At 53.3% G+C, this 24,934-nt stretch overlaps 3 protein-coding genes and 1 pseudogene across 12 annotated transcripts in view; 2 read left to right on the top strand and 2 right to left on the bottom strand.

Moving 5' to 3' along the window:
- Window positions 1-2,396, bottom strand: part of CAMTA2 (calmodulin binding transcription activator 2) — a 20,696-nt gene extending 18,300 nt beyond the window's left edge. For 3 of the 9 annotated variants that reach the window (XM_032268730.1, XM_032268732.1, XM_032268735.1), the window contains exons 1-3: window positions 2,296-2,386; window positions 889-983; window positions 592-695 (exon numbers count right to left, since the gene is read on the bottom strand). In XM_032268730.1, coding sequence (XP_032124621.1) covers window positions 592-695; window positions 889-919 — 135 coding nt within the window. In that variant the 5' untranslated portion in view covers window positions 920-983; window positions 2,296-2,386. Of the gene's footprint in view, window positions 1-536; window positions 696-888; window positions 984-2,295 lie in introns of those variants that run through there. The other 6 variants (XM_032268733.1, XM_032268731.1, XM_032268737.1 and 3 more) reach the window with 5 other exon arrangements.
- Window positions 1,481-2,770, top strand: LOC116543348 (annotated as a pseudogene).
- Window positions 2,771-2,831: 61 nt separating this feature from the next.
- On the bottom strand, window positions 2,832-10,104 carry INCA1 (inhibitor of CDK, cyclin A1 interacting protein 1). Its single transcript, XM_032268755.1, has 7 exons — window positions 10,069-10,104; window positions 9,163-9,244; window positions 4,832-4,945; window positions 4,562-4,601; window positions 4,102-4,295; window positions 3,470-3,635; window positions 2,832-3,257 (listed from the first exon to the last, which is right to left on the bottom strand). The coding sequence occupies exons 2-7, from the start codon at window positions 9,204-9,206 to the stop codon at window positions 3,111-3,113; spliced, it is 705 nt and encodes a 234-aa protein (XP_032124646.1). The 5' UTR covers window positions 9,207-9,244; window positions 10,069-10,104; the 3' UTR covers window positions 2,832-3,110.
- A 2,060-nt stretch (window positions 10,105-12,164) lies between these two features.
- Window positions 12,165-24,934, top strand: part of KIF1C (kinesin family member 1C) — a 26,741-nt gene continuing 13,971 nt past the window's right edge. Inside the window, exons 1-17 of one of the 2 annotated variants that reach the window (XM_032268743.1) lie at window positions 12,172-12,372; window positions 13,239-13,272; window positions 14,380-14,500; window positions 14,752-14,884; window positions 15,304-15,380; window positions 15,756-15,935; window positions 16,565-16,630; window positions 16,967-17,145; window positions 17,235-17,346; window positions 18,373-18,450; window positions 18,616-18,681; window positions 18,766-18,841; window positions 19,340-19,418; window positions 19,629-19,774; window positions 21,368-21,534; window positions 21,695-21,774; window positions 21,899-21,974. In XM_032268743.1, the coding sequence (XP_032124634.1) occupies window positions 14,779-14,884; window positions 15,304-15,380; window positions 15,756-15,935; window positions 16,565-16,630; window positions 16,967-17,145; window positions 17,235-17,346; window positions 18,373-18,450; window positions 18,616-18,681; window positions 18,766-18,841; window positions 19,340-19,418; window positions 19,629-19,774; window positions 21,368-21,534; window positions 21,695-21,774; window positions 21,899-21,974 (1,488 nt within the window). In that variant the 5' untranslated portion in view covers window positions 12,172-12,372; window positions 13,239-13,272; window positions 14,380-14,500; window positions 14,752-14,778. Of the gene's footprint in view, window positions 12,373-13,238; window positions 13,273-14,379; window positions 14,501-14,751; window positions 14,885-15,303; window positions 15,381-15,755; window positions 15,936-16,564; window positions 16,631-16,966; window positions 17,146-17,234; window positions 17,347-18,372; window positions 18,451-18,615; window positions 18,682-18,765; window positions 18,842-19,339; window positions 19,419-19,628; window positions 19,775-21,367; window positions 21,535-21,694; window positions 21,775-21,898; window positions 21,975-24,934 lie in introns of both variants that reach the window. The other variant, XM_032268742.1, reaches the window with a different exon arrangement.

Below are 24,934 nucleotides of genomic sequence, written 5' to 3'. Positions count from 1 at the left end.
TTTTTTTTTTTTTTTTGAGACGGAGTTTCGCTCTTGTTACCCAGGCTGGAGTGCAATGGCGCGATCTCGGCTCATCGCAACCTTCACCCCCTGGGTTCAGGCAATTCTCCTGCCTCAGCCTCCTGAGTAGCTGGGATTACAGGCACGTGCCACCATGCCCAGCTAATGTTTTTGTATTTTTAGTAGAGACGGGGTTTCACCATGTTGACCAGGATGGTCTCGATCTCTTGACCTCGTGATCCACCCGCCTCGGCCTCCCAAAGTGCTGGGATTATAGGCTTGAGCCACCGCGCCCGGCCTTGCCTGGCTGATTTTTTGTATTTTTAGTAGAGATGGGATTTCACTATGTTGGCCAGGCTGGTCTTGAACTCCTGACCTCAGGTGATCAATCCGCCTCGGACTTCCAAAGTGTTGGGGTTACAGACATAAGCCACTGCGTCCAGCCAAGATCCATGTCTTTATACCTCTGCTATGATCCCCAAAGAGTGGAGCTCTGCACTTAGGAGTGTCGACAGACAGAGAGACCCCCCACTCACCCTCCTCCAGCCCACTAGGTCTTGCTGGGCCCCAACCCCAGCCTCCCTAGAAAACCTCATTTGTATTCCACCGTAGCCTCTCTGGAGGCAGCAGCGGGCAGCGAGGAAGACACTCCAGCAGCTTCTTGGGGAGAAAGATCTTCAGGTGGTGGCTGTTTTCTAAAGGGAATTAGAAGGGAGGGCTTAGTGTGCCACCCCGGGGCACCCCTGTGACAGCCCTGGGGGAAGGGGCTGAAGGTGATACAGAGCACTGGGGAAAACGAAACCTTGCTAAGGAGAACAGGGAATCCAAGAATTAGATGGGGAGAACGAAAGGCTGTGACCCAATTGGAAACCTGGTTTGTGAACTTACCAGCAACCTCAGTGGTGTCCTTGGTATTCATGGTGAGGGCTCCAAGGGGCAAGGTCACCCCCGGCCTGAGGGGCCGGGGGGAGGGGGAGTCTGTGCTGGGAAGGGAGAGAACAACGTCATGGCAGAAACCCCACATTAATCCTGGATGAGATGTATGAGGTGGGGAATGAATATAGAACTAGGTCATGGTATCTGGGAAGGATGAGGAAAGAGAGGAAGGGACTAACTATGATGTGACAGTATAAGGGAGAACCAGACACAGTGCCCGGAGCCAACATGAATGAGGATACAGAAGAGAAAGAGTGACCAGGAAGAAATGGGTTGGGGTGGGGGAGGGGAGAAGACTAGCAGGGCTGGGGCCTCGGAGGCCCTAAAGCTTGAGCTTTTGCACAGACTGGGGCTACGGTTGGGTCAGGTCTTGGGGATTGGGACTCAGGCCACCCAGTCCTTGGAGGGTGGTTTGGCAAGACAGCCTGGATCCTGGGGGCAGGGCAGGAGATTCTACCTCCAGTAGAGAACGAGGCCTTTAGAAGACACACCCTGAGTTCCTTCTCTATTTGATTTTTCCAAGAGGAAGGGCTGATCTGATAACTGAGCCTAACCTATTCTCTCCTCCAAGTTGGTTAGGGCCTCGCAGAATCTGGGCCAGACACCCAGCTTCCCACCCTCAGGACAATCAGTCCTCCGGCTCACAGCCCTCTCTACGTCCCTCTCCCCAAACGCCTCTGCCTCCCCTGGCCTCCAAGCCTAGCCTACCCCATCTACGGCTCTGGTTCCAGCCTGAGCCCCCCCCACCCCCCGCCCTCCTGGAGGAACAGATGGGAGCTGGAGGAGGCTCTCAACACGGGCTCCGCCAGGTGTCCAGGATGGTGAGGGGAGGAGGCCCGTAGGGCTCAGCTGTGTGCAGTGAAGCTGAGGTTGGGGTAAGGACTCCGCCCCAGGGCGCAGGTGCGCAGTCCCAGCTAGGCAGCCTGCCAGGGTGCGGAGCGGGAGCGGGTCCTTGGGCTGCAGGCCTTGGGGCAGCGCCAGATCGGACGCTTGGCATTCTGGACGGCCCCCCCGGCGGGGTGGTGGTCCCAGGAGAACCTCCAAGGTGGGAGGGTCCGGCCCGCACAGAGGGATGTTCTGGAGAAGCCGGGAGCAGAGTCCGCGGGCACGGAGTGGGCGAGGGACAGTGCGGGTGCCGGGTGCGGGGGTCCCCGGGACAGCCCGGCACGCGCTGGTTCGCCGTGGGGCCCTGCGGGGAGCGGCGCCCCCTGGCGCGGGGGAGGAGGACGGAAGCGGGAGGTGAGGGCGAACCGAGAGTAGGGACGGTGGTCCCCGGCGCGGCGCTCCGCGTTGGGACCTGAGGGAGCTGCGCCCCCTGGCGCGGGGGCGGAGAGACGGGCGAGAGGCCCTGGCTCTTACCTCCAGGGGTCCCGCGGGTGACGGCGGCAGCGGCCATTCTACCCCACACCGACCCCCCCCCAGCGCCGGCTGACAGCGGCGTCCGACGTCACTGCGCACGGGGCGGGGCCTCCCAATTAAGGGGATGGGGTCAGGAAGGGAACCTGGGGTCAGCACACGTGGGGTTCTGGGTGGGGCACTGGGCAGAGGGACTCGGCTTCTAGGGCTCTGAGCCAGGCCGAGGGACAGACTGCTGGGAAGTCCCCAAAAGGGCAGCAACGCTGAGGGCCAGGATTCCAGGGTCCTGAAGGCGGAAGCTCGGCAGACTGATGCCCCATCCCAGAGAATGAAACGGGGCCAGCGGTCCAGTGCTGGAGCCCTAGGGGCTGGGCGAGGAACGCTGGATGGGGAGCAGGACCCTTCTCGCCTCGGACAAGACTCCTTGAATTCAGGAACCCCGCCCGACTTCACCGTAGTTGGGTCCTCGAGAAAGTGAAAGGAACCCTCCTCAATTGGCCTCTCCATCACTGCTTCCCAGGAAGAAAGATGACTCAGGCTCCACTTGCTTGCTTTTTAATAACAGAGCAGAGAGAACACAAGGCCGGGAGCGGGGCCTAGAGGAAAACAGGACTTGGGGGTGCTCTTGTGAGAGCGGTGGGTTGAGATGGGAGCCCGGGGTGGGGGAGGAGGCTGTTAATGCCTAGTTCAGAGACTCGGAAAGGCAGTTGGAGAGGCAAAGGAAGGGGAAACACCTTCATGTCAGCGATGGGGTTGTTCTAGTGCCGAACTAGTCTTGGGTTCCTGAGGCACCACTATCATCTTGGCATCAGATCTCCTTACTCTTCAGACTCCAACTCCATCCCCCAGGGATTGTGCAGGGGGTTCCTCCTGGCTGTGACAGTGCTGAAGGAGGCCAGAGAGCGTGGCTGCCTGAAGGCACAAGCCTCCTCCTGACCCAGGGGACTCCAGGGAGACCAAAGCAGCTGTAAAGATGAGAGAAATTGAAAAAGAGAATGGAAAAGTAGGTCTTTCTCCAGATTTCCTAGTCTCCAAGTCTCTGGCTCTCACCTATGTTGTTGTTGTTTCTCTCAAATCCAGCTATCTAACCTGGCTCTCGGCTTCTGCTGCCTCTCCATGCAAGATCAGAGGCCCTCATAATTCCCTCTCACTCCACCCAGTTCCACTCCAACCATACCTGGGCTCTGCCGGGAGTGAGAAAATGGTTCTCTTCCTGTGGATAGGTTGCCCTCTCCTCTTCCAGATCAGGGTATTCACTGGTGCTGGGGAATCCACAGCCCTCTTTGCCAAGCACCACTGGCTCAGATGCAGCCCCAGAGCTACCCCACTGGGCCTTCTTCAGTCTGTGGAGACTTTAGGCTGAGGAGAGAGGAGCCTGGAGGCCAGGCTTCCTGTCTCTCCATTCTTCACTTTTCTGTTCTGAAATACTTCCTGCTGGAACTCAAGGGTGTTGTCATTTGACCTCTAACTCTCCCCTCCCAAATTTTCTGCTCCCCTCAGAACTGAAGCATTTTGTCTAGGAACCCAGAGGTGACCCCAACCTCCCCACTGTCATCCAGTTCTATGGTTTGCTTTCCTGTCTTCAGTGATCCAGTTTCTAATCCTTCCAGCTCATGTGGCTCATCCTCCATATCGCAGTTCCCTCTTTCTTTCCATATTACAGAAATCTGTTTCAATCATACCAAAGCCCACAGCTTCCTCCCAAGCAACGTCCAGTCCCCTCAAAGCTCTCAACCCCTTCCTTAGCTCAAACTGTTCTGCCCCCAAACACTGCGTGACTCCCAGAACCCAGATGTCTCCCTTCCTTACTCATTGATGATGCTCTGACGCCTTCTTAGGTCCTCCAGGTGGTAAGTGACAGCCCTCACCCGGGCGGGGACCCCCCCAAATCCCTGTGGCATTCCTTCCAAACACAGCCTCCTCTTCTTTCTTCTGCAAAGCATCTCAGGGGGTGGGAGCTGCTCAGGAGGGTACAGACCAAGCTGGGAGCAATCAGTGGTTCTCTGTGCCAGAGAATGGGGAAAAAGAGCTAGAGGAAAGAACTGGCTCTCTCAGGGGAGCTTGCTTTGAACTAGGTAGGGAGTCTGGGGATCTTGGGAAGATTCCTGTGATCTGGAAAACATGATGACTGATTCATAGAAAGGAAGGCCTGGTCAGTGCACTAGTTGGGGAGTAACAGAAGGACGCAGTAATAAGGAGAGTTTGGGATAGGATAGCTGTGGGTGCAATTTTAACAAAGAAGTGTTGAGGGGCAGAGGGTCTGTCTTACCAGCTTGGGTGGAATGTGCTGTTCCTCCATCCAGCTGGGGCTGTGAAGAACAAAAAGGGGGCTATAAGTGCAGAGGGGATACGTCCATCCAAATTGCTTCTTTAATGATCTCTCCCAACCTCCTTTCTGTCATTAGGAGCTATAATGTCCATCAGCCAGTGGGAATTAACCCCAGACTAGGGCTTATTGCTATATGGATTTGTGGTAGTTTAAAATTGTACAGCCTCAACTTCCTACATCCAATTAGACTCCATTTTCTTCCCTACTCACCTGGGCCTTTGACTGAGATTCTTCCAGAAGACATCTCCATAATGCTGGGGCATTGGTCTGAGGCTCTGGGAAGGCAACCTGAGGGGTGGAGATCGGCTGACCACCCTGGAACACCTGAGGTGAGGACAAGATAGGCTCGGGTCTGGCTCTTCCCTTACAGCAATCTACTTACCCCAGGGATTCAGGGGCCATCTTTCCATGGGACTATAATGCTGCCTGGGTTCCCTCAGGCCACGTCTTCTCCTAACCCCTTTAGCTGAGGAAGGTGGGTAAGGCCTCTGCTTTGAAAGGAAATTGAAGCTGGGTTGAGGGTAGAGATTGGCTATGGTTTGAGCCTCAAATCTCACTGAGTCTAAGCTCTATACCAGGGGTATCCAATCATTTGGCTTCCTGGGCCACACTGGAAGAAGAAGAATTGTCTTGGGATACACATAAAATACACTAACACTGGCTGGGTGTGGTGGCTCACGTCTGTAATCCCAGCACTTTGGGAGTCCGAGGCGGGCAGATCAACTGAGGTCTGGAGTTCAAGACCAGCCTGGCCAACATAGTGAAACCCTGTCGCTACTAAAAATACAAAAAATTAGCTGGGCATGGTGCTGGGTGCCTGTAATCCCAGCTACTCTGGAGGCTGAGTCAGGAGAATCCCCTGAACCCAGGGGGCAGAGGTTGCAGTGAACCGAGATTGCGCCATTGCACTCCAGCTTGGGCAAAAAGAGCAAAACTCTGTTTAAAAACAAACAAACAAAAAAACTAACAACGCTAATAATGGCTGATAAACTATAAAAATAAAATCACAAAAAAATCTCTCTTATTTTTTTAGTGGAGTTTCGCTTTTTTTGCCCAGGCTGGAGTGCAATGGTGCAATCTCTGCTCACTGCAACCTCCGCCTCCCAGGTTCAAGTGATTCTTCTGCCTCAGCCTCCCAAATAGCTGGGATTACAGGTGTGCACCAGCACACTCGGCTAATTTTGTATTTTTAGTAGAGATGGGGTTTCACCATGTTGGCCAGGCTGGTCTCAAACTCCCAACCTCAGGTGATCCATCTGCCTCGGCCTCCCAAAGTGCTGGAATTACAGGCGTGAGCCACTGTGCCTGGCCTAATCTCATGATGTTTTAAGAAAGTTTACGAATTTGTGTTGGGCTGCATTCAAAGATGTCCTAGGCTGCAGGTTGGACAAGCTTGCTCTATACCTCATAGTTAGAGAAGGCAATATTTAGCAAGCAGAGTTGTTAAAGAGGAAGGCCTTGGTTACTCAGGTGATATGACAGATAGGGTTCATTTAGTTCAATGCAAGGATCCAGGAGAGAGAATTTGTTTACCTCTAGTTTGTCTCCCCTATCTCAGAAGGACTATTATCCTTGTAGATAAGGAGAAGTGTGCAAAGCTGTTTAAGAACAGTGCTTATCAATTCCAAAGCCCAGACTGAATGATGATTGCCCTCCTGCTCTCTAAGAAATGGAATATCTTAGGGCTTAGGCCTGGGGCCCTTTATCTTCTCTGTTTTCATCTCTTAGGTGATCTCACCCAGTCCCATGCTGCCAATAAGCTAATGACTCCCAAATCTATATATCTAGCCCTGGTTCCTCTCTGGGCTCCACTCAACATCTCCTCCCCAAACTTCCTCCTCTCAATGAAAGGCACCCAAATCCCCAGTTGCTGAGGCCAAAAAATGTGGTATGTCTCACTTTCCCTCATCTCCCACATCTAATCCATCAGCAGTTCCTGTCAGTTCTATGTCTAAAATACTGTGTACCTGAATTTGACCACTCCTTACCATTCCCACTCCTACCACTATATTTCAGGTCATCTTCCCCTTCCTTGATGGTTGCAATGGTCTCTTCCCCCTCTCTCAGCTTCCATTCCCATCCCCTAACAATCTATTCTGCACAGAACTCTGAGAGTAATCTTTTAAAACATGATCATGTGAAATCATATAAGGTTTGAGGTATACTTCAAAATAATTTGAGAAGTAGGGGACTACATGGGTATAAAGATGAAAAGATTATCCATATAATGGTCATTATTGAAGCTGACTAAAAAGGGTACATGGGGTTCATGATACCATTTTCTCTACTCTGTTTGAAATTTTCCATAATAAAAAAGTTGAAGGAAAAAAGGTTGGTCATGCCACTGTCTGCCTTAAAACTTTTCCACTGATTTTTACTGCCTTTAGAATAAAATCCAAACTGTTTTTCTTCTTCTTCTTCTTTTTTGAGACAGTCTCACTCTGTCACCCAGGGTGAAGTGCAATGGCTGGATTAGAGCTCACTGCAGCCTCAAATTCCTATGTTTAAGCAATTCTCCTGCCTCAGCCTCCTGAGTGCTGGGATTACAGGCATGTGCCACCATGCCTGGTTAATTCTTTTAAATGTTTATCAGAGACGGGGTCTTGCTGTGTTGCCCAGGCTGGTCTCCAATTCCTGAGCTCAAGCAATCCTCCCACCTTGGACTCCCAAAGTTCTGGAATTACAGATGTGAGCCACTGAACCTGGCCTATACTTGTTTTATTTGCTTCTTCTCCCCTTCCTTCCCACACTTCCTTTTCTTTTCTCTTTTTTTTTTTTTTTTTTTAACTCCATCAGCTCTAGGACCTTTTCTTTTCTTTCTTCCTTTCTCTTTCTCGCCTTCTTTCCCTCCTTTCCTTCTTTTTAGAGACAGGGTCTTGCTTTGTCACCCAAGCTGGAATGCAGTGCTGTGATCATAGCTCACTGAAGACTCAAACTCTTGGGCTCAAGCAATCCTCCCACCTTGGCCTCCCAAAGTCCTGGGGTTACAAGCATGAGCCACCACACTTAGCCTAGTGTTTTTGTTTTTGTTTGAGATGGAGTTTTGCTTTTGTCACCCAGGCTGGAGTGCAATGGTGCAGCCTTGGCTCACTGTACTCTCTGCCTCCCAGGTTCAAGTGATTCTCCTGCCTCAGCCTCCCAAGTAGTTGGGATGACAGGCGCCCACCACCACACCCGGCTAATTTTTGTATTTTTAGTAGAAATGAGGTTTCACCATGTTGTTCAGGCTGGTCTCGAATCCCTGATCTAAGGTGATCTGCCTGCTTCAGCCTCCCAAAGTGCTGGGATTACAGGGGTGAGCCACCACACTCGGACTTGTTTTTTGTTGTTGTTGTTTCTTTGTTTTTGAGACAAAGTTTCCCTCTTGTTGCCCAGGCTGAAGTGGCATGATCTAGGCTCATAGCAACCTCTGCCTCCCAGATCCAAGTGATTTTCCTGTCTCAGCCTCCTGAGTAGCTGAGATTACAGGCATGTGCCACCAGGTCCGGCTAATTTTGTAGTTTCGGTAGAGACGGGGTTTCTTCACGTTGGTCAGGCTGGTCTCGAACTGCCACCTCAGGGGACCTGCCCACCTCGGCCTCCCAAAGTGCTGGGACCACACCTGGCCTGGCCTGTTTTTTTTTTTTTGTATTCGAGATTGAGTCTCTTTCTGTCACCTAGGCTGGAGTACAGTGGCACAATCTTGTCTCTCTGCAACCTCTACCTCTTGGGTTCAAGCAATTCTCCTGCCTCAGCCTCCCAAGTAGCTGCGGTTATAGGCGAGTGCCACCATGCCTGGCTAATTGTTTTATTTCTAGCAGAGATGAGGTTTTGCCATGTTGGCCAGGCTGGTCTTGAGCATCTGACCTCAGGTGATCTGCCTGCCTTGGCCTCCCAAAGTGCTGGGGTTACAGGAGTAAGCCACCACACCCGGCCCCCTGTTTTATGTTTTAAATAGTACTCATCACTAGCTAAAATTATATTTGTTTACACATTCTTTGTTCCCCTCTCTAGAATGTAAGCTCTACAAGAGCAGGACCCCTATCCTGCTAATTGCTGAATCCCCAGTGCCTAATGCAATCCCTAGAACATTGTAGTGTTCAAATTATTTGTTTTGTTTTGTTTGACATGGAGTCTCCCTCTGTTAACCAGGCTGGAGTGCAGTGGCGTGATCTCAGCTCACTGCAATCTCCACCTCCTGGGTTCAAGAGATTCTCCTGCCTCAGCCTCTCAAGTAACTGGGACTACAGGCGCGTGCCACCATGCCCGGCTAACTTTTTTGTATTTGTAGTAGAGACAGGGTTTCACCGTGTTAGCCAGGATGGTCTTGATCTCCTGACATCACGATATGCACCCCTCCACCTCCCAAAGTGCTGGGATTACAGGTATGAGCCACCTCGCCTGGTCTTCAAACTATTTAAGAAATTAATGAATCATCAATCTCCTGAGACCAGGGATTGCACTTCTTGTTCTTTATTTCCTAATCCTTTTAGAAAAGGACCCAGGCTTGCAATCTTCCCTCCATCCCATCCCCATGCTGCCCACCCAGTGGGAGGACTCACTTGGCAAAGGGGATGAGGTTGTCTCCATCTTCCTGCACCCGCATCACTGGACTGGGCTGGGTAGCTAGTCTCCTCTTTGGTGCTGGGAGGATAATGGAAAATAAGTCATTCATTCATATAATGGCTATAGGGATGAAACCAGTAGCAGGTCTAAAGATTGAAAAAAGAATGATCAGCCTGACCAATATGGTGAAACCCCATCTTTAAAAAAAAAAAAAAATGAAAAAATGTGCGGATGCTGAAAAAAGGGAGAGCTTAAAAGGCATTTGTAGCAGCCAGGTGTGGTGGTGGCCCATGCCTGTAATCCTAGCACTTTGGGAGGCTGAGCAGGTGGATCACAAAGTCAGGAGATCAAGACCATCCTGGCCAACATGGTGAAACCCCATCTCTACTAAAAATACAAAAATTAGCTGGGCATAGTGGCACATGCCTGTAATCTCATCTACTCTCGAGGCTTAGGCAGGAGAGTTGCTTGAAGCAGGGAGCCAGAAGTTGCAGTGAGCCGAGATGGCACCACTACACTCCAGATGGCACCACTACATTCCAGCCTGGCAGCAGAGCAGGACTGCATCTCAAAAAAAAAAAAAAAAAGGTATTTATAGTGCTGGACTATTAATTGAACATTCACGTTGAAGACAGCACAGGAAAAGTGGATGTGGTAAAAGATAAAGAAGAAAGGAAATGTTCTGAAGTTAAATGTGCAGAATAAGTGAAATTTACAGATAGCAGTTAAGCAATAACTGGCAGTATGGGACAATGAAAATGAAAAATGATGACAGTGGAGACTGGCTGGGGTGGAGACATTTGAGGATGGCAAGAGAAGTGGCATAATTGAGGGTTATCAATGAATCAATTATGAGTGGTTAGTCGAAGTTTAAGTGTGTGCCTGGGCGCAGTGGCTCACGCGTGTAATACCAGCAATTTGAGGGGCCGAATCGTGAGGATTGCCTGAGCTCAGGAGCTGGAGCCCAGCCCGGACAACACAGAGAGACGTCGTTTCTATTAAAAAAAAAAAAAAAAAAAAAGTGTGGACATAATGGGCAACTGGTGACAGTGTAGGAGGGGGCAGTTGGGAATGCCTATGGATAGGAAGGTGAGCAGGGAGGTCAGTTGCATAGCTAAAATTAGGGACAGCTAAAGATGACCTGAAGGCCAGTTGGGTTGGGGAGAAAAGGCAGTTAAGGCTGGGCACAGTGGCTCACGCCTGTAATTCCAGCAATTTGGGAGGTGGAAGTGGGTGGATTGCTTGAGCCCAGAAGTTTGAAACCAGCCTGGGCAACATGGTGAAAACCTCTCTCTACAAAAATATTTTAAAAATTAGCCAGGTGTGGTCGTGTGCACTTGTACCCGGAAGGCTGAGGTGGGAGGATCATCTGAGCCTGGGAGGTCAAGGCTGCAGTGAGCTGAGATGGAACCACTCTGCACTCCAGCCTGAGTGAGACCCTGTCTCTAAGGGGAAAAAAAAAAGTGGACTGTAATCTCAGCACTTTGGGAGGCCAAGGCGGACCACTTGAGGTCAGGAATTTGAAACCAGCCTGGCCAACATAGTGAAACCACGTCTCTACTAAAAATAAAAAAATTAGCCAGGCGTGGTAGTGAGCGCCTGTAATCCCGCTACTTGGGAGGCTGAGGCAGGAGAATCGCTTGAACCCAGGTGGCGGACGTTGCAGTGAGCTGAGATCGCACCAGTCCACTCCAGCCTGGGCGACAGAGCGGGACTCCGTCTGAGAAAAAAAAAAAAAATGCTAGATCAGTTAGGAGAGTGCATGTAGGTTAGGACAGAAACAGCTGGTTGGAACTGCAGAGGTGACTCGGATTTATCCTAGGGAACTAGGGATGGGCTGAGAAAGCAGGTGGGGTGAAAAGCAGAGAGAGAAGTATGTGGAACTGAAGGGGCAGATGGGGCTAGCTGGAGTTAGGCTGAAAGGGATGTCCTGACTCGGAAGGCGGTCAGCAGAACCTGGGGGGCAGCGGGAGCTGCGGGGCATTTGGGCCTCAGATAGTTGGGCCCGAGCGGGTGACCTAGATCCAAGGGCAAGACAGAGCTAAGGAAGCCAGGAAGGATCCTCCACAGTTGACCTTGGGGTGGCCCCGGCCTGGGAGGGTGGATGATGACCCGAGGGTCAGGCTGGGGCTGAGGGGCTGCCTGGAGTCTGGAGCCCCGCTGGAGGGAAGCGCGGGGCCGGAGAGCGCGGCCTGGGCCTGAAGTGGCGACTGGGACCCTCTGCAGGTGGACCGGACGTGGCCGGACCTTCCGGGCAGCCCAGCCCAAGGGCACGACTGGGGACCTGCATCCCCCGCGAAGAGGGGCCCTGAGGTGGTGGGCCCAGGCTGAGGGGCCGGCTGGGGCCTGAGGGGAGTCCTGGGCCTGAGAGAGCGGCTCCGGCCTGAGGCGGCACCGGGGCCCGAAGGGATTGTTGGGGCCTGAGGCGGCGGCCTGGGCGACCGAACTTGAGGGCCAGGCGGGGACAGAGCTCCCGAGGAGCCGCGCCACGGCTGGCCGCACTTGGCCTCAGCACCTGAAGCAGCTGCGCGGCGAATTCTAGAACTCGGCGGGGCGGGGAGAAGAGAGACTGCGATTCGAGCAGCGGGAGGAGCTGGCAGGCGGCGCGCGCCTGAGGGTGGAACATGAGCGGAGCCGCCTTCTGGGCGGGGCTCGGCAGGAGGCTCCGCCCCTTGGGCGCGCCTCCGACGGCGGTGACGTGCGCGGGGCCCGGGCCTGCGTCCCCCCGTGGGTCAGCCCCCGACCTTTGCCTGCTCTTTAGGCGTTCGCAACCCTCTTGTATCGCGGCGTCTGCCCCGCCTTCTGCGTCTGGAGCTCAGTTCCCGCGTCCCCGCTCGCTGGGCCCCATAGGCCGGGAGCGTTGCCCCTTTAACAAGAGAAGCCCGAGTCGCTCCCGGCACCTTCCTGGGACGGCGCGCGGCCGCCCCTCCGCGCGCGCGCGCGCGCGCGCGGCCGCCCGCCCGCCCGCGCGTCCCCCGCCCCTCGCTCCCGCCCCAGCTAGCGCTGCCCGGGCGGGCGCCGGCCGCTGGCGCCGCTACTGCTGCCGCCCCCGGGGCGCTAGTCCGCCGCCCGCCGCCCGGGGACCCGGCGAGGGGCGGGGGCAGCTCCGAACCGGCCCCGGATCGTCCCCGCTGCCGCCTCACGCTTCCCGGAAAGCTTGCCCCTCTCACTCCGCCGAGCTGCTCCGGGAGCCCCGTCTCGCCGAGGTGAGGGCTGGGGAAGGGGGAGGGAAGGGACGCCCGCGGAGGAATGTGCCGGGTTGGGGGGCGGGGAGCCGGGGTCCGGGTTGCGTTCCCCGGCGGCGCTATCTAGGCTCGAGAGCCGGAATCATGTGCTGTTTGTTCCGCGGAGGCGCAGAGAGGTGCCAGGCCCGGGCGGCCGCCGGCTGGCTGGACAGGAGGACGGGTCCGCATGGCCGCCCAGAGAGACCGGGCGGGGACCTGTGTGAGAACCGCTGGGTGGGCAAGGTGCAGGTGGCCCGAGACCCCCTTTGGGCCCTATCGGCCCCACCCCAGCCGCCTAGTATCCTTCTTGTAGCCCTCTGCTCCTTCACAGCTGCACCAGCCAACCCTGTCCCTACCTCTATTCCCTTACCCCGCCGGCCCCCAACCGTGCCACCCCATTCTCTGTCCCATTAGCCACAGCAGCGGCGTCACCATTGCTTGTCGCCACCAGTGTCCTTCCCTCCCCTGGTCAGGGTCTCGGGGGTCAGGGCTGTTCTTCCTGAGCCAGCTTCTGTGATTCCAGCTACTCCCTTCCTGTCTGGGGACAGACCAGTCCTCTCACCATCCCATACTCTGCCCAGGAAGGCCGGTGAGGGGAGGTCCAGTGTGGCAGGAGTTTGGGGCCCACTGGGGCCACAGGAGGGGGCTCAGCATCCCTTGTCCTTCTTCATGGTCCTCCTCCCTGCTCTCCGTGGGCGTGGGCTGCTCAACCTCTCCTCCCAGGGTGTGGGCACCCGATCACCCACATTCCTGGGCTCCAGCCTGGCACCTTCCCCAGGACAGTGGACGCCATAGCACTAGCCCCAGGCTAGGACCAGCCGGCTTCCTTTTCTTTTTCTCACTTTCAGGGAGGCCCTAGGGACCCTCTACCCTCAAAGACAGGTATTTCTGGGCGCCTCAAGGGTGGTGCCCTGAGGGTTGGTCTGATGGATACAGGATGACCCCACCCTCCCCTGCCCATTGTCCTGGATCCTGAGGAGGAAGTGCTGGGGGCTGGACAAGGGGCTTTAGAGCCCACAGAGTAGGCCCTGTGGATCCCAGTCCTGGGTTCTCCAGTCCTTGGACTTTGCCCATCAGCAGTACCGGCCTGGTGGGTGGAGACTGTGGGCCCTACGTGGGAACTGGATTCTCTCTTGCTGACCCTGTGGGGAATTTTAGGACAGGTTTTTTTTTTTTTTTTTTTTTTGAGACAGAGTCTTCCTCTGTTGCCAGACAGGAGTGCGGTGGCATGATCTCAGCTCATTGCAATCTCTGTCTGCTGGGTTCAAGCGATTCTCCTGTCTCAGCCTCCCAAGTAGCTGGGACTACAGGCGTGTGCCACCATGCGCAGCTGAGTTTTGTATTTTTAGTAGAGATGGCGTTTCACCACATTGGCTAGGATGGTCTCGATCCCTTGACCTTGTGATCTGCCCGCCTTGGCCTCCCAAAGTGCTTGGATTACAGGCCTGAGCCACTGTGCCTGACCCAAAGGACAGGTTTTGCATTTGCATTTTCCTCTCCTCTCATCTCTCTTCTGGGCTCCCAGTTTGTGCTTTGGCCTGAGAGTTCCCCACTCTGCCTCTTTAACACCTTGTGTTTGCTGTCCTCTGTCTCTTCTTCCTTTCCTCTCCCCTTCTTTTCTTTATAGCATGACTGCAGACTTGCCTTTTTGTCTTATTTGCTTGGTGTCTGTGACTCTCTGCCCCTCTTCTCTTTTTTATTGCCACCCTCCCATCTCTGCCCATGCGCCCTTCTCTCTGAATTGCCTTCTGTCCAACCTCTTTCTCTCTCTCCTCTATCTGAACGTTGAGTACACTTGTGAGTGACGAGGAATAAAAATATCACCGTCCCTGCCCTTGGATTCACATTGCGTTCAGCCACTCCAGAGGGGCAGCTGTCCATACCTTTCCTACCATTGCCCCCCTACCCTTGGCCCTCCAACCTGGGAACCCCAGACAGGTCTCTGGAGCCGCCACAGGTGCTTCCTAACAGCTCTTCCTCCACAACCAGGGTATCTCCCAGAGCCCCAGCTGGTGTGGCCAGGCCCCAGGAATAGGATGGGGCTCCCCCTACGAGGGCCGGTGGCAGCCAGAACTGATACAGCCCCTTTGGTCTGGGGCCAGGACACCAGGTAACTCTGGGGAGATGGCCCAGGTCCCGGCAAGCTGGAATATGGCTGGGGAGAAAGGCAGAAATACCTTTGGGAGTCTCTCAAGACAGTGACATTTGGGAGGAAAGCCAGGAGTGTGAGAACTGGGTCCTTGAGAGGCTGGGTGGCTCTGGGGGTGATGTGAAGAGGCTGGTTCCGGGAAGAAGCTGGGAGACAATGTCTCGGTCCCCCCCAGTGGCTCTGACCCTACCATACCTTTTTTTGTCCTCCAGCTGAGGAGGGCAGGAGTGTCTGGAGCCATGGCTGGTGCCTCGGTGAAAGTGGCAGTGAGGGTTCGGCCCTTTAACGCCCGTGAGACCAGCCAGGATGCCAAGTGTGTGGTCAGCATGCAGGGCAACACCACCTGTGAGTGAGTCCCTGGGGCCTGACTGGGCACAGTCAGGGAAGGCTGAGCCCACCACACAGGCCAGTCCCACTGGGCCAAACTAGGGGGAGAGCTGGGCTGGGCACAGAGCAGGTGCTAGTCGTAAGGGCGGGGGCTGGGGCAGGCTGGCCTTTCCCATGTTCCCAGTCCCTGGGAGGGGGAATGTTGGCCTGGAGCCCTCCATTGCCCAATCCAGGGAGGCAGCTCAGTGGGGGCGGGTCCTAGGAAGCCAAAATTAGCTTTGGTAGCTGGAGGGGGTGGGGAATATCAAAGGGGAGAGATGAGTCAGGACAGTGGTGGGGAGTGGGATGCTTAGATTCCAGGGGCTGGTGGGGATGTGGGCAGGGGCTGGGAGTACCTGACCCTGACTTTCCTTTCTTTACCCTCTCCTACCCCTCAGCCATCATCAATCCTAAACAGAGCAAGGATGCCCCCAAAAGCTTCACCTTTGACTACTCCTACTGGTCACACACTTCGGTGAGGTTATTGGGCTGGCTGAAGAGCAAGGCAGTGAGAAACAGTGGATTTAGGTCCTGGGGAGGGGACATGTTAAGACGTAGGACTTCCAGGGGATTAGTCAGGCTGGATTGCAGGGTGATCCTGGGTAGGGGTGGTAGGACCCTTGGGCTATGATTGAGGTCCCGAAGGGGAAGGGAGAATCCCTTGGGGCAATTAGGACTAGCAGGGGCTGGATAGGATCCTCTGGGCGATTAGGACAATAATGGGGATGGGAGGGCACACAGGACCTTTGGGGAATCATCAGTAATGGAAGCAAGACCCTTGGGACAGAGACAGGAAGGATGAAGTCATCCAGGGTTCCTTCTCTTTTTCTCTGCTGCTGCTTTCTCCTAGGTGGAGGACCCCCAGTTTGCATCTCAGCAACAAGTGTATCGGGACATTGGAGAAGAGATGCTGCTCCATGCTTTTGAAGGCTACAACGTGTGCATCTTTGCCTATGGGCAGACTGGGGCTGGGAAATCCTATACCATGATGGGCCGACAGGAGCCAGGGCAGCAGGGCATCGTGCCCCAGGTACTTCCAGGACCTGGTGGGGCAGCCAGGGCAGGAACTTCTTTAGCTGCCCTCTGAGAGAGGAAGGACCAGGGTCTGAGGGTTAGGAAACAGAGACCTGGCTCTGAGGCCACTGGTGAAAGGCAATGTAATGGGAGATAGAGGCTGATTGCAAGCTGGACAACCCTTTGGGGTGGGGGGGAGGTTTTGCCCCATGAGAGACAAGCCTCAGTGAGACGAGTGAGGCTTTGGCATCAGTGAGCCAGTTTTACAACTTACCACTGTTTTACTTAGTTTCATGATAATTCATGAGAATGGTTATTCTACAGGCTTGTGTACCACCGGCAGGGTGTTAACTGTAGAAACGCCGGTAGGGATAAGAGTTAACTGCAATTGTCCCTGACTGTGCAGCATAGTAACCTGGCACACAGGCTTGGGAGTCAGGATGCCTGGGGTTTGCACTCTGGCTGGCTGAATGCTAGCCTGTGATCTTGGGCAAGTGGGAACCTTTCTGAGGTTGTTTTCCCATCTGTAAAATGGGAATACCCCACCCTCAGGGCTGTGGCAAGGGTTCAGTGGGGTCACTGTGGCTGGACACTTCAGGTATGCCCTGAACAGGAGGGTCTATGTTTCTCTGTGTCCCTCTCCAGCTCTGTGAGGACCTCTTCTCTCGCGTTAGTGAGAACCAGAGCGCTCAGCTATCCTACTCTGTGGAGGTAAGCCCAGGTCTCAGTTGCAGGGCTGAGAGGGGATCCAGGCTGCTGAGGACAGTTGCTAGAACCGGATAGCCTGGGATCTAATCCTGTCTGATGGTTACCAACTGTGACTTTGGGCAGTGATTCTGTCCTTCAGCTTCATGTGTTCATCTGTGAGATGCTAACGATCGGACCTACCTCCTAGCTTGTTGCGCAGGACGCTGAGCCAGCATCTGCAGATTGTGTCGCACCATGGATTAGCTGCAGTCACTGGATCGTGTCCAGTGGATGCAGATCAAGTTTCATTGTCAGTGTTGTTGCTAGTTTTGTTACTTCTAATTTGCTTCTCCCGCTCAGGTGAGCTATATGGAGATCTATTGTGAGCGGGTACGAGACCTCTTGAACCCCAAGAGTCGGGGTTCTCTGCGGGTCCGGGAGCACCCCATCCTGGGCCCCTACGTGCAGGACCTGTCCAAATTGGCTGTGACCTCCTACGCGGACATTGCTGACCTCATGGACTGTGGAAATAAAGCACGGTGAGGCAGGCTGACAGAGCGGAGGGCAAGGGAGCCAAGACTGGGAAGGTGAGAGGCAGAATCCAGTGACAGCTCCCTTTGCCCCCAAGGACTGTGGCTGCCACCAACATGAATGAGACCAGCAGCCGTTCCCATGCTGTCTTCACCATTGTGTTCACACAGCGCTGCCATGACCAGCTTAGTGGGCTGGACTCGGAGAAGGTGGGACCCCCCTCCCCAACCTCCCCTGGCAACAGGAACAGGACATGGTAGAAGGGTCTTGGGCCCTCTGCCAATGCTGGGTTGAGTGCCTCCTTAAGACTTCCATGACCGCCCCCTACCCAGATTAATCTGTGCCCCTCTACTACTGTTTACTTTTTTGGTTTGTCCTTTTTTTTTTTTTTTGAGATGGTGTCTCGCTCTGTCACCCAGGCTAGAGGGCAGCGGTGTGATCTTGGCTTACTGCAACCTCTGCCTCCCAAGTTCAAGTGATTCTCCTGCCTCAGCCTCCCGAGTAGCTGGGATTACAGGCACATGCCACCACACCCAGCTAATTTTTTGTGTTTTTAGTAGAGATGGGGTTTCACTGTGTTAGCCAGGATGGCCTCCTTCCCCTGATCTCGTGATCTGCCTGCCTAGGCCTCCCAAAGTGCTGGGATTACAAGCGTGAGCCACTGCACCCAGCAGGTTTTGTTTTTGTTTTTTTTAGACAGAGTCTCTCTCTTGTCCAGGCTGGAATGAAGTGGTGCAATCTTGGCTCACTGCATCCTCCACCTCTGGGTTCAAGTGATTCTCCAGCCTCAGCCTCCTGAGTAGCTGGGATTACAGGCATGTGTCACCAGGCCTGGCTAATTTTTGGTATTTTTAGTAGAGATGGTATTTCGCCATGTTGGTCAGACTGGTCTCGAACTCCTATCTCGGGTGATCCACCTGCTTCAGCCTCCCAAGTGCTGAGATTACAGATGTGAGCCACTTTGCCCAGCTGTTCTTTTTACTAGACCCAGGACAGGGCTTGGATCCCCCTGTATGTCCCTTGTCCCTGCCTGCGGTGGACTTGTAGCTATTTGTAATTGAGTGAGTAACCACCGTCTCACTGTTGTCATGTATTGTTTCCCCTGGTCTCCCTTGCTTCCTCCTGGCTCTTTGCAGCCCTTGCCAGCTGCCCACATTCCCGCTGGGTGATCCCCTGATTTGCCTGTCCTGTCCCTCAACCCCACCTCATCTCCTGCCTGTTTACTTTGACCCCAGGTCAGTAAGATCAGTTTGGTGGACCTTGCTGGGAGTGAGCGGGCTGACTCCTCAGGGGCCCGGGGCATGCGCCTGAAGGTGAGGGGGCTTTGGAGGGCTGGTTGGTTGGAGGGCAGCGTTATGGGCTGTGTGTGGAGGTCTCCATTTGGAGGAACCTGGGACTCTTGTTGGGGAGGTACAAAGGGGAAGTGGATGGGATTGGGAGAGGAGGGCCTCATCCCTACATTCCTCATCCTTTTCTAGGAGGGCGCAAACATCAATAAGTCCCTGACTACTCTAGGGAAGGTGATCTCGGCCCTTGCAGATATGGTGAGACCTGGGTGTTGGGAAGAGAAGGGGCTTGGGAAAGGGGGGGTGACCCACCCTAACTTCCTTCCCTCTTTTATCCCCCAGCAATCAAAGAAGCGGAAGTCAGATTTTATTCCCTACAGGGACTCTGTGCTCACCTGGCTGCTCAAGGAAAATTTGGGTGAGGGCCTCTTCCTCTCTCTGCTGACCCTGACGCATCCCTCAAACCCCTTTGATACGTCTGACAGATCCCCTTGCCATGCCGAGAATCCCAAATCCTGTTGTCTGACTTCTCCCTCTGACCCAGGGAACATCCTTGGAAGATTTCCTGATGCTGAGATAAAGGCCACACCCCCCCTGCCAAGCCTCACTGACCTGCTACTCATGAACCCTCCCTGATCTCTGATCCCAGATCCCAGATCCCATACCCACTGCTGCACTGCTGACTGCATCCCCCTCCTGTGGTTCTGTGACTATGCTGCAGATACCTGGTATCTCCATGACCTCACTGTCTCCTATAACCAGATGTCATCGTCAGTTCCACACTCTTAGCTTCCCCAACTCAGACCGTGACCCTGTCAGACCCCTGCCTGAGCAGTGAGGCCGCGGCCCCATGACCCAGTCTGACTTTTTTTAACCCCTACCTGAGCTAAAGCTTTTCCCTGCATTCCATTCATAGGTGGGAACTCACGCACAGCAATGATTGCAGCCCTGAGCCCTGCTGACATCAATTACGAGGAGACTCTCAGCACCCTCAGGTGGGGCTTCTGGCTCTAGCAGGGATAGGGCAGAACAGGAAAAGTGCCAGGAGTTCAGAGGCGAGTTGCTTAGGACCCTGCTAGTGAGACAGGGTAGATGTCCGAACCCTGCCACAATATCTTGAGACCTGGGAGAGGGAGAAGGAGAAACAGGCAGCAGACCAAGTGTCCCCTGCACCCAGGCCTCACTGATCCTTCTCGCTCACCCAGGTATGCCGACCGCACCAAGCAAATCCGCTGCAATGCCATCATCAACGAGGACCCCAATGCCCGGCTGATTAGAGAGCTACAAGAAGAGGTGGCCCGGCTGCGGGAGCTGCTAATGGCTCAGGGACTGTCAGCCTCTGCTCTGGAAGGTAGGGTTTCCAGGGATGGGCAGCCCAGGACGCCCCTTGGCCCACCCCATCCTTCTCACATGCCTTTGCCCACTTCTGGAGCCAGGGAGGGACCATGAACTATGACTCAGTGACTTGGAAACAGATGTGGAGAGGGGACGTATGTCTTCAGATGTGACAGAGCTGGGAGGGACTAATTTTCTCGGGGAGAGTCAGGATCCAGAGGGACCTGTCAGGCTCCTGGAACTAATAAAATGACAGGTACAGGAAATATGTACTTGTGGGTCAAACAGTAAATTGTTAAGAGGCTAGGCTACTGGCTAACTCTGTTGGCAGATGTTCTTGTAAAATGTCAAGAGTTGAAGTGGATGATGGTGTAACAGTTCACAGTGGAGTGGTTTCTAACATGTTGTACTCAGCCTCACTGATAGGAAACTGTCCAAATGAGAGGATGTGTGATCCATGCTGACTGGGTCAGGAATGGACCCTGCATTCAGTCTTGAGATCATCCCATTGAGGATAGTTAGGATGCTGAGGGACACAGTGTGGGGAATGTAAGTGGGAAGAGAAGGATAACGTAGATAGGATATTTGCCTTCCAACATTTGAGGGATTGTCTCGCAGAAGAGAAAGCAGTAAGGTCGTTTATCCCAGAGGGCAGAACTAGAAACACTAGTACACATGATGTGGGGCCTGTTTCAGCTCAACACAGCTAAGAATTCTTACCTTTTTTTCTTTTTATTGAGACAGAGTCTCACTCTTGTCTCCCTGGTTGGAGTGCAATGATGCAGTCTCAGTTCACTGCAGCCTCCGCCTCCTGGGTTCAAATTATTCTCCTGCCTCAACCTCCTGAATAGCTGGTATTACAGGCGCCTGCCACCTCACCTGGCTAATTTTTATATTTTTATAGAGACTGGGGTTTCTAGAAACCATGTTGGCCAGGCTGATCTTGAACTCCTAACTTCAGATAATCTGCCCTACTTGGCCTCCCAGAGTGCTGGGATTACAGGTGTGAGCTACTGCGTCCAGCCGAGCTAAGTATTTTCTTTTTTTTTTGAGATGGAGTCTCACTATGTTGCCCAGGCTGGAGTGCAGTGGCACGATCTCAGCTCACTGCAACCTCCGCCTCCCAGGTTCAAGTGATCCTCCTGCTTCAGCCCCCTTAGTAGCTGGGATTACAGGCATGCACAACCATGCCCGGCTAATTTTTGTATTTTTAATAGAGATCAGGTTTTGCCATGTTGGCCAGGCTGGTCTTGAACTCCTACCTCAGGTGCTCCACCCATCTCGGCTTCCCAAAGTGCTGGGATTACAGAGTGAACCACTGCGCCCAGCTCCAGCTAAGAATTTTCTGATGGTACAAGTCATCTAACAGTGGAAAAGACTGGCTGCCTCATTCAATAATGAGCTCTGCACCCCTGGGGTTCAAGCAGAGAGACTGGGTGCCCATTTGTCATGGCTGTGGTAAGAGGGCTCCCTGTCTGGTAGGAGGCTAACCAGCTGTCTTCTGTAGTCCTTATAGACTCGTCCTTTGTGAAGCTCATGATCTCCTTGATGTCTCTCATCTGCTTCTTCTTTCCTTAGCCTCATTCTTTTTCCTCTGTCTCCTACCCAGGCCTGAAGACAGAAGGGAGTGTTGGAGGTGCCCTGCCAGCTGCATCGTCTCCCCCCGCTCCGGTGTCACTGTCATTGCCCACCACACATAACGGGGAGCTGGAGCCGTCATTCTCCCCCAACACGGAGCCCCAGATTGGGCCTGAAGAAGCCATGGAGAGGCTGCAGGTGGGAAGCTGGAGCTGGCAAGGGTCAGGGGTCTGGGCGTTGCTGGGAGTTTAGTTCTCCAAAGTCAAGCTTGAGAAAGAAGGAATTCTAGGAGTAGAGTGGCCCCAGGGTAGATGCTTGTCCCAGACCATCCTGAAACCTACCCACCCTTTTTCCCCAGGAGACAGAGAAGATTATAGCTGAGCTGAATGAGACGTGGGAGGAGAAGCTACGCAAGACAGAAGCCCTGAGGATGGAGAGGTGTGAGGGCTGACAGCTGGGGCCCTGGGAGGAGTTGGGGGCAGCAGTGGAGGTTGGGCCCCACAGGGAAGGAGGTCACGGGCAGTGAAAGTAAGACCGACATTTGCCTATCCTTTGCACACAGAGAAGCGTTGCTGGCTGAGATGGGGGTGGCCGTCCGGGAGGATGGGGGAACTGTGGGCGTCTTCTCTCCAAAGAAGGTGAGTGAGGAATCCGGTGAGGAGGCCTAAAGCGCTCTCTGAATGCTTAGAGAAGAGGCAGGAGGTGCAGGGTAGTGAGTGCTATCTCCGATCTCTCCCTTTGAGGTGCCTGGCTTGTCCCTCTATCATTTCTGTCCCCTCCCCTGCCACCTCCTCTCTGTATTGTCTAGTCATCCCTGCCTTCTCCCTCCAGCCACTGGATAGCCTCAGGAGAGAGGGAGAGGACCTGGGAAATTGGAGGCTGGTTGTGATAGAGACTGAGGCACTGTATGTGCCTTTGTCTCATTTGAGTTTTATACTCTTTACATGTGCTCAAAAAAATAACTAAAGACATCTGTTTTTCAAAAGGATAACTTGGGAAGACAAGACTAAAGGGAATAGAGGAGGCATAAGCACTACGCTGTAAGGTAGTGGGTACCAGTACAGCGAGGGGTTGGTTAATAGATGGAGGCACCAGTATGGCCTGGAGCTATGCCACAACTGGTTTCCTGGAGAAGGTAGTTTGGAAAGTGGAACCTGAAAAGATGGACAGGACTTGCAGGGTATGGAGGAGTAGGGACAACATGAGGTTGAACAGCCTGGGGTACGTGTTGGTCTAAGTGGGACACGCCAGTGCCTGACACGTACCTGCTGCCAGATTTTAGGTGCCTCATAAATCTTTGCTGAAAGGAAGGAAGGAGCAGGGCAGGAGAGGTCAGGCTCAGATGGAGGCAGGAATAATACTCAAAATATGAATATCCAGCCAGCACAGGGACTGACCAATCGGAAGGGACACTGACTGTAGACAGCCAGTGCCACCGCACCAGTGCATACCAATGAAGGAATGGGCAGAGGCCAGTTTGAGCAGAGCAGGAACTTCCAGTTTCACCAGGGAACCAGCTCAGCCTGTCTGGACCATGGTGTGAAGCAGCAGAGTATCAGGCCCTAAGTCAGATACACTGTGCTCTGGGCCAGACAGGGTTGCTGGGGGCTACCTGGAAAAGGTGATGGGTTACCAGAATGAGGCTCCTCTCTCTTTTGTAAAGTCAGGTCCATCTAGGGGGCTAGGCAAGCAGGGATCACTGAACCCCTCTTCTGAAAAGAGAAGGGTTTTGCCTTGTCTGGCCCAAGCCACAGCAAGGGAGTGAGAGAGCTGTGGGCAGCAGGCCAGGCTGCTTGTCTGGGGTCTTGCCTAGGGCTGGGGACGCTGGGCTTTGGAGTCCCTCTGAGGAAGTCAGACTCTTCTGGGACCCAGCCACATCTAGGTGGAGAGAGGGGCTACAGATCCTCTCTCAGCATGGCTTCCAGCCACCTTTGTGTACCTGTACCTGGGATGCCTCCACCATGGTTGCAAGAATGGAGAAAAAGCAGAAAGGAGTGTGGAGACTGATGGGGTGGATGTTTCTTCCTTGGAGAGCTTGCAGATATGCCATCTGCCAAAGCCTGGAGACCAAAGGAGGGGGATCTTGTTTTATTATTAATTGTTCTTATAAAGGTAATACATACCAGAGAGAACATTCTAGTAATTCTAAAAGGTATGTACAGTGAAAAATAAGTCTCTCAGTTTACAGCATTTTGTTAAAGAAAAAAAAAAAGTAAATCTCCATCCTTTCCACCCTTAAGTTCCCCTCTCAGAGGCAGCCTCCATTATGAGTTCTTAGTGTGTTCTCCTAGAGATAGCGTCTAGAAGGTGTTATAATACATGTTACAGGCATGTGTTATATAGAGCTATACACATTTGCACACATTTACAGCCTCTCTCTCTAATAGTTGTAGTTGCATACCTTATTTTATTTTATTTTTTTGAGAGAGAGTCACATTATGTTGCCCAGGCTGGAGTGCAGTGGCACAGTCTCAGCTCATTGCAAACTCTGCCTCCCAGGTTCAAGTGATTCTCATGCCTCAGCCTCCTGAGTAGCTGAGATTACAGGCACCTGCCACCATGCTGGACTAATTTTTGTATTTTAGCAGAGGCAGTGTTTTGCCATGTTGGCCAAGCTGGTCTCAAACTCCTGGCCTCAAATGATGCGCCTGCCTTGGCCTCCCAAAGTGCTAGGATTACAGCTGTGAGCTACAGCGCTTGGCCTGTGTACCTTATTTTAAAGTTTCCTTTATTTTTTTCACAGTGTCAGGGTATTATGTTGCATTGATGTAGGATAATTTAACCAGTTTCCCACTGATGGACATTCAGATTCTTTCCCATTCCTTGATGATACAAACAAGGCTACCATGCATAGTCTTACAAATGAGTGTTATCTGTAGAGAGGTTCCTAGAAGTGGAGATTTTGGGTCAAATGGTAGCCATTTAAAATTTTAATCTATATTGCCAAAGTGCCCTCTGAAGATTATAATGATACCAGTGTATACTCCTAACGGTAGCATGCAAGAAAGGTTATTTCCCCTCACCCTTTTCTACATTCTGGGTTAATGAGACTTTTATCTTTGCCAGTGTGATTGGTGAAGAGGTGTCTTAGGGTAGTTCACTTTTACATTTTTCTCAGGCTGGTGAGGGTGAACATATTTTCATGTTTAAAAGCCATGTGGTCTGAATCTAGAGAACTGTTAGATACATGAGGAAATGGGTTTGATGGGGGTAGCTCCAACAGGGAATAGTTGGGCCCCGGAGGAGAAAACTACAGTTTGTCTTGGAGGGAGCCCCCTCTTGCTGGGACCCCCACCACTGGGGCTAAGCACTGCTTAAATCAGTAATATTCAAACGTGGTTCTGAACTTCCTTCTCAGGGTTGAGGGGAGGGACAGGACCAGACCCTGGGGCTCCCACCCCCAGCCTGGGCCTGAGCAGCTCCTTGCTAATCTGCTTGATGTCCTGGGCTTCTAGAGAAGGTTTTGCTTTGAACAAAGAGTTGTAGGGCTGAACAAAAAGTTGAAAAGCACTGCCCCAAATTGTATTCCCTCTCCCCAAGGACAGATTGCTTTCTTTTTTTTTTTTTTTTTTTTTTTTTTTGGACGGAGTTTCGCTCT

This window comes from Sapajus apella, unplaced genomic scaffold, assembly GCF_009761245.1.
Source record: "Sapajus apella isolate SASKATOON/1434 unplaced genomic scaffold, GSC_monkey_1.0 scaffold186, whole genome shotgun sequence".
Lineage (NCBI taxonomy): Eukaryota > Metazoa > Chordata > Mammalia > Primates > Cebidae > Sapajus > Sapajus apella.
This window is presented reverse-complemented; position numbering and strand designations above follow the sequence as displayed.

What these genes read in the sequence shown, in the direction of transcription:
- INCA1 (XM_032268755.1), bottom strand. Translation starts at nt 9,206, where the DNA reads ATGCGGGTGCAGGAAGATGGAGACAACCTCATCCCCTTTGCCAA. An exon ending in AATCTCAGTCAAAGGCCCAG is followed by an intron (nt 4,602 to 4,831) that starts GTGAGTAGGGAA and finishes TGTTCTTCACAG; the next exon opens with CCCCAGCTGGATGGAGGAAC. An exon ending in AGCACATTCCACCCAAGCTG is followed by an intron (nt 4,296 to 4,561) that starts GTAAGACAGACC and finishes TCTCTGGCACAG; the next exon opens with AGAACCACTGATTGCTCCCA.